The sequence below is a fragment of the Anoplolepis gracilipes genome, chromosome 4 (assembly GCF_047496725.1).
Source record: "Anoplolepis gracilipes chromosome 4, ASM4749672v1, whole genome shotgun sequence".
NCBI lineage: Eukaryota > Metazoa > Arthropoda > Insecta > Hymenoptera > Formicidae > Anoplolepis > Anoplolepis gracilipes.
In genome coordinates this window covers 2,256,451-2,269,364 of record NC_132973.1, presented here as the reverse complement: position 1 = coordinate 2,269,364, position 12,914 = coordinate 2,256,451, and the positions used below count along the sequence as shown (strand labels likewise).

Below are 12,914 nucleotides of genomic sequence, written 5' to 3'. Positions count from 1 at the left end.
ACATTTGATCGCTCTTTTCCCTCTCTCTCTCTCCTCGTCGCCGACGTCGTGAAGCAAGCGGGTCTGGTCAGCAGAGTCGGGGCTCGACGAGTCTGGCTGGCTGTTGAAGCGCGAAGAATGTCCACTTATACGCATTATTAATTGCAGGTGCGTCAGTTTATTACTTCACTGCGTATGTGATGTGTGATCAGCGCCGATGCATCGCGAAGTAAAAACGCATACGATGCAGTTGTTAGTGTAGGGTGGTCTCTTCCTGAGAGAATCTAAAATCCTTCTTGTAAGGGAGAATGTCAGATTGCTCTTTTTCATCTTGTTCGCCCAGCCTCCTGATGCGTGACACTTGAGTGCGGTTTTTCTGTATTAAATGCGTAACGAAGCATAAGACAAAGAAGGCTTTAAAAAAGGTTTGTGGAGAACGTCGTTTATGCAACATAATACATGTTACACAAAACGTCCTGTGATCGATCAATTTTTAATCGATTCGCGCAAATATTGTTTAAAATTGCATATTAATGATTTCACAAGGTATATTTCACATGAAGATTAAAGAGAAATTCTATAAAGAGGTATGCCGGAAGCAATGTCTATTAGTCATCGATCTTTGTGTAATCCTATTTCCCACCTGTTGCATTTCTAAATTTTGCAGCAGCTGTTAAATTAAAATAAAATTTAATAAATAATTATATAAATTATATAAATCAGTTTTATATAACTTATAAAATCACATTTATAAATACTATCTTAAATGTTTCATAATGTTGACAAATAAAATACGTAGATAAATACAAATATTTGAACAATTTTATCAATCTCTCTTTAGATAACTTGGACGAGTGTTTGCATTTTTCTAAATTCTTTCTCCGCTATGATTTTTCAAACATCAACCGAGAAAAGCGAGAATTATTCTGTTAACGATTCTATGTGCATGTTTGGAAATTAAATTAATTCTAAACGACAGGAAGCGCTCATCCGGACAGTACCTTTATCGCGAGACTGAACGAACAATCCGATCGCATTCCGCAATTGGAAACCCGATCGGGTCTATTGTCGAGCGATAAGTGAAAATGTCGGTGGACCGAGAACTTTTGTGCGACTGCTACTGAAATAATGCGAGTGAAACGCTTAATTGGCACTCTAATAAATCGTGACGATGAGATCACGATCGAGGCCGTCATACATCGGGGGCGACAGCTCTACACCCACGTATAAAACTAGACTATACTTTGCAAGTGTAATGCAACACATACATACATGCATATAGATGACAATGCGTCACTTTTTGTTCCTATCCGTCTGACGTTTTATACACATGTTTCCACGAGACACGAGCTTCTCACGCACAAACGATGAGCGGAAGTTCGCCTGGCGAAAAAGGCTGTGATCCACTTTTTTCGAATAAACCAACGTTAGCAAATAAATAATAACAACAACTATTTTCTTATTCGAATTTGATCTAATGACAGAAATATCGTATGATTTTTTCAAAATATTTTTGTATATTTTTTTATATTATTGTTTACTATTTATGTTACTAATTAAAAAAGTACGCATTGATTTCAATTAACCAAATTTTAATGTAGTTTCTTAAAAAATGATTAGCTAAGAAAACAATGCGGTTTTAGATTTTCTCATAGAATTATTAAAAATAAGTTATATTTTAGAATAAACTAACTAAATTAAAAACTTTTAATATTACTAATTGTAAGTAATACAATTAAGAAACACAAATAAACAATGAAGAGCGCGGATGCAGCGTGAAATAATTTCAACCAATGATTCAATTAATTATTTATTCTATAATCCATACGTTTCGGATTTTTTTCGAGCCTTCTTCAGTGACTTAAAAATTTAAAAACAATAATTATCATATAAGATAAAAATAAAATAAAACAAAAGAACTAATAATAAAATAAATATATATACATTTTCCTCAAATGCAAAATAAGTGACTCATCTCAACCGATCCCCACAAATGCCCCGTGTAAGAAGTCTAATATAATTCGAATAAACATCTAGATTAAATCTCCAGAGCGATACCGTAAAATTAAATAAAGCATGTTTAACAATTATTGACAATTTATCGAAGATATGATGTTATTGGTTTGGTGTTTGGTGTCTTTCGACGATTAGAAACTAATATGTGCTCTGTTATGTCTTTATGACATTGGATGTTTATTCGAATTATTCGTTAAATTCTATCAATTATATGTCGGTTGTTCGTCTTGTCTCTGATGCTCTTCCCGGTCTGAGTGAGTTGCCTCTGGTTCATTATTTTGTGGATTTATTTTATACTTTAGTTTTTGACAGTTTAAATATATTTCTGTTTGTTAGTGCATCTCTCCTTACGTTATGCATCGTTTCGGAGCTTCTTACATTAGACATTTGTGAGGATCGGTTGAGATAACTCACTTATTTTGCATTTGAGGAAAAACGTATGTATATTAATTTTATTGTTAGGTCTTTTATTTTATTTTTATCCTATATGATTGTTTTTAAAATTTTTAAATCACTGAAGAAGGCGAAAGAAATCCAAAACGTATGGATTATGAAATAAATAATTAATTGAATCATTGGTTGAAATTATTTCACGCTTTACATCCGCGTTGGCTCTTCATTGTCTATATTTGTGTTTCTTAATTGTATTACTTAGTTATATTTTATATATTTTTTGTTTTAAAAGATTTTAATTTAAAAATATGTATGCACACGCGCAATTATTTCATTAAATCTCTCTTTCTTGTTTTCAAATTATTAAAATTAAAAAAAAAACTTTTTTTCTAGTTATAAGTAAATTTTAAATATTCTTGAGCACTATTCAGTTTCAAATCTGATACAGTATCTCTTCCTAAGAAAAAAAAAAAATTTTTCCAATTTATTAAAAAATTTCCTTTTTTCTCAAAATAATCGATTCAATGTCAATATTCTAAGTTAAATTATACCACTAGATATCTTAGACAAAATGGATTTGGAAGAGGATTCACTGCAGGAGCACCTTCTAAACGTATACGATTCTTCCCCAATCTGCACCGAAATTCTTTACAAGCTTCTGCTAGACGCTCTACGATCCAGGGATTTTCGTTCCTTCCGAAATACTGTGGAGTATAATTTGAGGAAGCAGCCGCCCGTTTTGAACATCAACTATATCCATCCCAATCATTCTGAAGAGACGTATCTTGACATAGCCAGTAGAAATGGCTTGATAGAGTTCGTAGAGTTCCTTTTGCGCAAAGGGGCGAATCCTAATAGAGTGAATGAGGCGCACAATCGCGCTCCCATTCATTTCGCCACCGAAGGCGGATACGTGGATACGTTGACAGCTCTGTTGGCGGAGCCGACAATAAATCCGAATCTTGAGGCAGGACAACAGACCGCTCTGCATATCGCGGTAAGGAAGAAGGATCTGGCATGTGCCGATCTATTGCTGGAAAGAGGCGCCAGCGCCAGTATTCCCAATAGCAAGGGTCTGACGGCCCTTCACCTGGCAGCGATGAAGGGACAGCGCGATATGGCAGAGCTGATACTAAACAAGTGCCGACAGTGTCCGGACGTGGACAGTTACAAGGACTACAATCATCAGACGACGCGAGAAGTGATTCAACAGAAGTTGCCGGAACTCTTGTTGCCGCCCAAGTCTGAAAACCGAGAAGCGAACGCGAACGATCTCAAGTATTACCTGATCGCCAATGATGAGACGAATTTTTTGAGGAGTTTGGAGTTGGTCAAAATAGAAGTTCTTCACAGTGTGGTCGAGGATTTGCTGGAGATGGCCACACAACGTGATTTTCACGAGGTCGTGGTGGGAATTTTGGAAAAACTCAAGGGAAATCTCTTCAGCGTAAAGAAAGCTGCGCAAGTGGCTGTTGAGCAGGGTAATCACGCTATTCTTCAGGAATTGCTGAACGTGGAGCCTGAAGTGGCCAACGATCTGATTCTGAATGTCTGTCTGGAGTTGGGAATGCCAGGAAAACGAGGAATCGACAATACATCTGATCGCTTGCAATGTCTGAGATTAATCCTAGAACAGGAAAGGGTGGATGTTCGTTGTACTGACAGTGAGTATATCACGATGATATACACAATCACAAATAGCACTTTCTAGATATAATAGAGATAATTTAAAAATGTTTAATCACTCTATTTTACGATTTTTAAGATCTTTCTGAAAATCTTATATGTAAATTATCTCATTATAAATTTCTCTTACTTACAGATAAAGGTAACACACCACTGCATTACGCAGCCAGGGCGGGTTGCCGCGAAGCGGTAACTTTGCTCCTCGAACGAGGCAGTTACATCGGTCACATGAATAAGTTCAATATACCACCCATCGCCGACATTCCAATGTGCACGCTGTCGCATTATTTCGACGACTGTCTGCAAACGCAAAAAGAACGGACGAACGAATACACTATTGAATTCAATTATCGCTGTTTGATGCCGCACGATGTTCTTACGGAACATGACAAGAATCATCGGACAACTTCCGAGATGGAAGTGTTCAAATACATGACTTGCAACGGCACTCTCAAACACTTACTGAAGCATCCGTTGCTCTCATCCTTCCTTTTCCTCAAATGGCATAAGATACGGCACATCTTGTACGTGAATTTTGTCTTTTACGTTATCTTCTACTTCTTGTTGAATGCTTATATTCTGGGCAAGACTTATGACAGTTCCGCGAATAAAAATGAAACGCAGACGGTCAACAACAGCTCGAACGATGCAGCTTTGGGAAGTACCTTACAAATCGCCTGGTACCAGAACAACCTCTTGTGGGCCTTCACTACTGTATCGTTGCTACTTTTTATCTCCCGGGAGACCCTCCAGTTCATCTCCTGTCCTTGGCGGTATCTGCAAAACTTGGGCAATTGGCTGGAAATTACGTTGATTGTGCTAACTGTCGCTGTACTGTGCGGCGCAGGACCTCAAGTCAGTGCTATAGTAATCCTCTTATCTGCATGGGAATTGGTCATCATGATCAGCCAGCATCCGCGAATGACTACAGGCATCGAGATGTTTCGTACAGTCTCGTTTAATTTCGCGCGCTTTCTTTTCCCGTACGCTTTCCTCATCCTCGCGTTCGCTCTAGCCTTTTACACGCTCTTCAAGGACGGCGATGACACGAGCTTCCCCGATCCCGGTCGCTCGCTCTTCAAGACCGTCATCATGCTCACTGGCGAGTTCGACGCCACCGACATCCCGTTCGTCTCGCATCCCGTTTGGAGCCACATCGTGTTTGTGTTGTTCGTCTTCCTCATCGCCATCGTGCTGTTCAATCTGCTCAATGGTCTGGCAGTCAGTGACACTGCCGAAATTTTATGCAAGGCCGAACTGATTGGACTCATCTCTCGAATAGGTCTGCTTTCTTACATCGAAGATGTGGCGATCGGCAAACCATGCAAACGTTTCTGCTGCGGAAATTCATACTCGTTACGATGGAATCCATTCCGCTTCCTCGCCAAAAGAATTCTTCTGTTTCCACATTGCCTGAGAGGTGGCAAAATCAACATCAAGCGGTACGACTGCCTGGATGTGTACAACAAAGACAGGAATTATGAGAAATACATTCGCAACGAGTCCGTGAATCGCGACAAACGTTGGGCCACTTTGAAGATGGATCTTAATATAATTAAAAAGGCTATACAAATTATCTCCAAGAAAAATCAATTGTCGGATAATGAAAGAATAATGATCACGTTGAATAAATTGGAGGAGAAACTGGCGGGGATGGAGCTCTCTTTGAATATCGTGAAGCTCGCAGTTGAAAACAATAATGTCGATAACACGATGGAATCTGTGAGGAAGGATTAATAAGCGGATATACGAACTCATCCTTCTTTAAGTATTTTGTATCCTCTAAAAAAGAAAAGAAAATTTTATTTATAAATGACTTATTCACTCTAAGCGGGGCTTACTTTATTTTATATATCAAACATAGTACACTGTTAAGTATATGTTAAATTTTATTATTAAATTTTAACAGATGTCGACTTACATTTTAAGCTGCAAATGTGCCATTAATAAATCGTAATAAAAATATAGCTTATAGGCTAAATATTACACAATGTGCAAATATACAAATATATCACTGCATATTTTATGAACGTTTTAATCGATGAATTAGAATTGTTCTCTTACAATTTTTGCTCTTGTAAGCAAATTTTTAGTAATATTTATAATATGATTATCAGTTTTATTATTTTTAAATATAACTATTTTTTATTACAAAAAGATACATTACAGCTTTCTGTGAAAATTTATATAATCTTTATTTTGCACATGTATATACGCGCATGCGTATATGTGTAAATAAGCGCGGCAAATTAATAAAAATTTTTTTTCAAGATTTACTATTAAATTATTGTCGTAGATCTCGACATGTTTGCAAATAAATCAGCCTGGACGAGATAATATATTACTAACCAGATACATCCTGCTCTACGACAGTTTTTTCTCTTCCTCGACGTACTAGGATGTCGGTGTAAAACATGTTGAAGTCAAGCCTAATACAAAACATCATTATTAAAATGCGAAGAGATGTGTAAAAAAATTATATATGTTTAGTAAGAAATTTAAGCAATAAGTATATGATGATAAGGATATGATGAATATTTTAATAAGAAACAATTATGTATAAATATAATATGTTCCGCATATAAACTTGTCATAAAGATAATGAAAAGTGATAATGTAATAGGAGCATGATGAAATAGAACACAGTGCCACACACAAAATTGTCGATTTTTTCTATTCTAAAAATTTCAATATTATTTCTATGTTTTGAATCCATGTTCTTCTCTATATTAGAATTCTTCTCTTGCATAAAAATTGTATTTAAATTGTTTTTAAATTAGATTAATTACTTTCGAAATTTCTAAAAAAGATTTTTTTGTTTCACGCGACGTGAACCGACAGAAATTCTTATTAATCTATTATCAGTCGAATCAATTGAGAATCTTTATTCGTATTTTAGGAAACATCTTATATAAAAATGATTTCAGTTTTTATAATATGTGCAACATGTTACAGGAATGTGTATCTTTGTTGAAAATGATTTTTCTAATTCCTTCTAAAAGAACGATTTTTATTAAAAAACTTATAATAGAAGACTTACCGACATAACACATTAAGTAGCTTCTCATTGTTGTTTTCGCAACCTAAATCGCAGATTCGGCCTAGAAAGCATGTCAATATTTTAGTGAATCTTTCATCTAGCGATGCAATTGTTTCCTCGAAGCTTCCTGTCCCATCTTTTGCTGTAGAAACATTCTCGATCTAGTATAAAAGATGCAATTTATTAATACATTATAAATATAAACATGTACACATTGCATAAATAAAATTAAAAAGCAATTACTGAAATATATGATATGTATTTTTAATTAACAATAGTATGATAAATAATAATATGAAGACTATTATCAACTAATCGTGTTTCTTACGAAAGATCATAAAAATATAATTATTTTCTTACCAATTTTTCCTTATAAAAAAAAATAAATATGGAATATAATATAAATGTTAACGAACTTAAACTACTTACTAAATTTCAAAAAATGTAAGTCTTCAAAATCACAGATAAAAATATGCATAAATAAAATTTGAAATTTCTGCAAAATTTTTTTTCCTCTACATCTCTAAATACTCTACAAAAAAAAAAGAGAAAAAAGTTTCAAAATATGTATAAAAAAATTATCATTCCATAAATTGAGGAATAATAGAATTATAATTTATTTTTCATGCCATATTCTTAATAGAAAAAATATTTTATATAATAAAATTGTATAATCTCAAGTCAAAATAGCAAATATATATACTACGAAAAAAATATATAATGTATAGTGCTTTATACATATAATACACTATTCTACACATTCTACATTTTCACATACTTACTTCTTCAAACATCTTTCCAAGATGCATATATAATTTATTAACACATTTTCTTTATATTTTATATATAAAATATATTATAATAATTTATTCTCTCTTGGCTAGTCAGGATTTTAAAAAACCATTACATTTTTTTATATATTTTATATATAAAATATATTATAATAATTTATCCTCTCTTGGCAAGTCAGGATTTAAAAAAAAAACCCATTACACAATTTAATGTACATTTAATGTACAGTCTTATAGAGATGGATAAAAAATTTAGTTTAATTTTTATTTAGTTTAAGTTTAATTTTTTTGTATATGCATTGAGAACATTTTAATGCAATGTAAAAAGAATGTTCACTAAACATTATTCTTTAGAGCATCTCTATATATATTTCGATATCCATATTTATAGAATATTAATCATATCTCATGCAAATTGGGAGGATAATGAGAATATGGGACAGTCACATGTTCTTAATAATATAATAATATAACAATGATTTCTAAAAGATGTCTCATTTGCAAGGAAATGCTGCATGATTCTAGAGCTACAAAGATGCATGAAAACGAGCTTAAAGCTTTGAAAGTATACCTCATATTCATAGACATCTTCCTGACAGGCGCCAATCATGGATGTCAATTCAGCATCAATGTAGTAGCGGCTCATACGCTAACATTAGCAAAATATAATTTAATAGATCAAAGTCTCTTTTATTTTTTCGTTATTTTCTTTCCTATTACGTTTTTATTGTCATTTTATCTCACTGAATATTAATAACTTGATTTTTAAGAACACTAAAGCATGATTCAGTATCATGATTCAAAGATTTGATCAATTTCTGATTGAGAAAAATATGAATTGCTAATATATATTCTGACACAAGGGAAAAACATGAGACTTACTCTTATACTTATTAGTGTATATGTGGAAATATGTATTATATAATAAAGCGCTGTAATGATTCAATTGAAATAAATAATGATCGCAACTTAAAGGAACAGATTATTGGACATAAACTCATACATGCAACATATTAGAGCATGTTAGAGTGAGAGACGTAGTCCAAGTAAGCGATAGTAGACTTACCTGCATAAAATTGCAGAACTCTACGCAGATTGCGCACATACCGGTGATGCAACCGAGCAGATCAGGATCCGTTAACATACATTCCTTCAGATAACTGTCTTGTAAATCCTGATGTACACTCAATACGTCATCGACATTACTGACCTGATTTTAATTATTTAAAAATTATATAACAATATTCAAAAACAATGTTAATACATAAAAAAAATTATATATATATACATATATATATTTACGTAATAATCAAATAGAAATTATTACCTTGTTCATCTTATTTATAAATTTTAACCAATTTGGTTCCACGACTTCCACCATCATATAATACTCCAAATGTTGTATACAATCGAGCATTCTTTGCCGTAATGAGAATGCCTGCCTATAAGCTATAGCCACCTCGTGCGTAAAAGTCTTTGCTATTTTATTGCTAATCCAGACTCTATGAAATAACACAAATGTAAATTTTGCTATATAAACATAAAATCTACATATTGAAATAAAATAGTTTACCTGCATAATAGCCTTTCAACATATTTACAATAAAATAGATGCCTAAACAACATCTGATAACAAGCTATGGCCTTCCAATTAATAATCAAAGAAACTGGCCATTTAACATCATAATTAAAAACGAAAGCTTCCAAACCAGTCAAAATTTTACCTGCTTGAAAATTCTCTGCAAGAAAAATTAATTCACTGCCACTTATTTTTCTATGTTTTATTTAATCTACAATTGAATAAGCAAGCTTTTTTAATAAATTACCTTTTTTGTCTCTGGTTTGAATAGAGAGTATTCTAAACATTTGATACTGTAGATCATATGGAAGTAATTCTGGTTTCAGATCATCTTTATAAGGATCTGAATCTGCAGTTGACATTCGCAAAGCAACTTCGAGAAGAGATGCTAAACGATGCAGAACGACATCGTACATACTCTTGTTCAATTCGGTTTCACACAGATTCATAAACTGAACCTATAATATAAAATTAAGCAAATTTTTTTGTATATATGAAAAATAATAAGAGCTATTCTCAAATAAAAAGGAACCTCCAAAATCATATTGATAACTGAAAACTAAACTCACCACAAAATCTCCTTGAGCGAGAAGAAAGTAACTTTTCACACTGCGTAGCCTACCCATTAGATCATTCTCCTTCATAAGTACCTCTAATAACTTCCTGGCAGCTTCTGAATATGCCCTATCGATAGCAGCTATATATTTCTGTCCTTGATATTGATAACTTAAGGGTTCTTGTTTTCCCCATTGCACTGTTTTACCTGTAAATACATATTCTTTTAAGTTTATAAAATAATTGATTAAAAATAATTAATCCTTCCTATATAAAATTTATTTTATTTTATATATACATATTATTTAATAATCAGAGTAAATAATAGTATATATATATATATATATATATATTAATAATAGAGTTAACAATAACAATTAATATTTTAAATATATTTAAATATTATTGAGAAATACATACCGCATTGCCTGATTACATTAAAATATTTTCCAGTTCTAAGTATGGTTTGTGCATGTTCATTTAGAAATACAGGTATCCTTTCCGGTCGCATAGTATATCGCTTCTCCCAATAATCAGCAGAATAATCTACAGGAAGTTCTTCTTTTTGAACTAATTCGTTATCCTCTACAAAAAACTGAAAAAAGACAATATTACAAATTTGCTACTTACAACATAACATAAGAATAGACTTATGATACTAACTTCCTGATATGGATCGCATATAACTCCTTTGTAAACCCACTTTTCCAATATTTGCATATATGGCATGCTTGCTGCTTGCATTAAATATAGACACAGTTCTTTAGACTTTGCTTCACCACTGACACTATTTAATGTTTGCTCATGAAGGAGACTTAATACTTTCCCTCCTCTGGCATTCGCCTAAAATCATTGTATGTCATATTTTATCTTTAAAATTTCAACTACAAAATAATTCATATTTTCCATGGATATATATATAAAAATATAATTAAAATTATTTAATTAATATTCTAACATTATTTTTTTATTAACCTTGCATATTGTGGATGTAATCTGAGAAAGTATGGACATTGTAAGCATGGTAGGCTGAATGTAAAACCATAGCTTTTGCAAGTTTAATTTACCGTGAATATGTTCTGTTTCAAGTTGCACGACAAAAAGCTGAAATAAAATATAAAACATCAGTATTTACATGTATATTAAAGAAATATAAATGTATTATATCAAATATGTATTTTTCGTAAATATGTCTAATTTATTGTACCAAATAATCTTTTAGCAAAGATCGTATAGCTCCTCTCAAAGCATGATTGACTTGTCCATCGTCTGGTGACACTTTCTCCTCAACAAATCTTACTGTCATGGAATAATAGGATGCTAAAGGTAATATTTGTTGTGCTAACTGCTTAAATGATATACCTGAAAATAAAATATAGAATTTTTCATAGAATTTTTTCTAATTAAAACTTCAGATTAAAATTTTTAATCCATTCCTCACCAACATCAGGTGATATACTAAAAGTTTTAACTCCATAAGGACTCGTTAAAGGCTCTGAAATTATGTATGATCCATCTATTCCTTTCAAACAATACAAAATATCCCACAAAAGTATAGACTCCTGTGATACAATGGGAACAACCTCTGTAATTATTTAATTAATTCAGATATGTTGTTATTGTCTCTTACAATCTTTTGTATTTTGCAAAATATTTACATACTTTGATAAAGTGTTACAGCAGTATCACTATGAAAATCCCAAGTTATACGTGGACGCTCTGCTACCCAATTATGTTTTGCTACAACACTGTCATTTTTCCAACTAACTGAACATACTTGCTGATTTAATTTCTTTTCTCCTTCCACAGCAGCTTTGATTACAGTTTTCCAAATCTATCAAATATTTAAAGAAATTGTAAATACTATATATATTAAAAAAAAAAAAAAATAAAACAAACTTTAGTACATTTAATTAACAATTAAAACTTATATAATTTTAAAATTTCATATACACATTAAAAATATAATATTAATATATTATTAAGTATAATGCATGTACCTTTGGCAAATCTTCTTGTGTAATGGTTGGATCTTTTAAGGAACTAACTGTTGATTTTTTTGGTACAGATTTTGAGAGATATCTCTTCAACTCTTCATCTTGGGATATTAACTCCAAAGTCTGCACAAACAAACCTAATAGATCTACTCTGAAAAAACATATCTTTTATTATCTTTCTGTACATAAATAAGAAAATATGTAATAATTTAAATTATATTGGTTCCACTAACTTTTTGGACTTTAGTTCCTCATACTTTTGTACAAATAACTCTGGATGGGATGAAATTTTTGTTAGATACTGAATACAACTATGAGGAGCAACAGTGTTTAGTGCATTTGCTGTTATACATTCTTTCTGCAGTTTCTCTAAATGTCCCTCAGGAGCAGATTCCGAGCTAGAAAAAATATTATATTTACACGTAAAAAAATTTTTCTACACAATATTTTCTATCTAAAAATATGTGTATTCAAATCTATTTATAAGTAAATAAATGTAACGTTATAAATTGATTTTACAAATTGTAAAAAATTCATCTTTTATCACTTACCCTAATATTTCAATCAGCTGCACGATCAAATGGTGTAATTTAAATTCACTCATTGTTTCTTAAAATATATAATTTATATTTGCATTTTGGAAAAACGACAGCCAGTTTCAGCGCCGTTTGCCTTTAGATATACATAAACTAAAATCAGTCACGTGACAAAGAATAGAAACGTCATGTTAAAACTATGCGCACATGTGTGCCCTCTACATTCTGCAAAAGATATATCGCGGGAATATTTGAATTCCATGTAATACATTTAACTTTATATGTATTAAAAATATACAAAATTATAATTGTACAATAACAGAGAATTATAAAATTAGATAT

General features: G+C 32.0%; 2 protein-coding genes across 7 annotated transcripts; one reads left to right on the top strand and one right to left on the bottom strand.

Annotated features, from left to right (window-relative positions):
* The first annotated feature begins 8 nt into the window (after positions 1-8).
* Pain (transient receptor potential cation channel family member painless) lies at positions 9-5,811 on the top strand. Of its 5 annotated transcripts, XM_072891634.1 has the most exons (4): positions 1,665-2,249; positions 2,332-2,432; positions 2,946-4,052; positions 4,211-5,811. In XM_072891634.1, the coding sequence occupies exons 3-4, from the start codon at positions 2,960-2,962 to the stop codon at positions 5,809-5,811; spliced, it is 2,694 nt and encodes an 897-aa protein (XP_072747735.1). In that variant the 5' UTR covers positions 1,665-2,249; positions 2,332-2,432; positions 2,946-2,959. The 5 variants fall into 5 exon arrangements, with proteins under 5 accessions (XP_072747734.1, XP_072747736.1, XP_072747738.1 ...); XM_072891633.1 differs by lacking the exons at positions 1,665-2,249; positions 2,332-2,432 and adding an exon at positions 9-147; XM_072891635.1 differs by lacking the exons at positions 1,665-2,249; positions 2,332-2,432 and adding an exon at positions 148-404.
* Positions 5,812-6,181: 370 nt separating this feature from the next.
* On the bottom strand, positions 6,182-12,740 carry LOC140665470 (gamma-tubulin complex component 2). Of its 2 annotated transcripts, XM_072891638.1 has the most exons (17): positions 12,588-12,740; positions 12,270-12,434; positions 12,040-12,187; positions 11,702-11,873; positions 11,481-11,624; positions 11,247-11,401; positions 11,015-11,143; positions 10,703-10,882; positions 10,460-10,634; positions 10,054-10,247; positions 9,732-9,942; positions 9,479-9,644; positions 9,233-9,407; positions 8,972-9,115; positions 8,477-8,554; positions 7,115-7,275; positions 6,372-6,503 (listed from the first exon to the last, which is right to left on the bottom strand). In XM_072891638.1, exons 1-17 carry the CDS (start codon positions 12,638-12,640, stop codon positions 6,419-6,421), a joined length of 2,535 nt encoding a protein of 844 aa, XP_072747739.1. In that variant the 5' UTR covers positions 12,641-12,740; the 3' UTR covers positions 6,372-6,418. The 2 variants fall into 2 exon arrangements, with proteins under 2 accessions (XP_072747740.1, XP_072747739.1); XM_072891639.1 differs by lacking the exon at positions 8,477-8,554 and having other exon boundaries at positions 6,182-6,503.
* Positions 12,741-12,914: the final 174 nt, after the last annotated feature.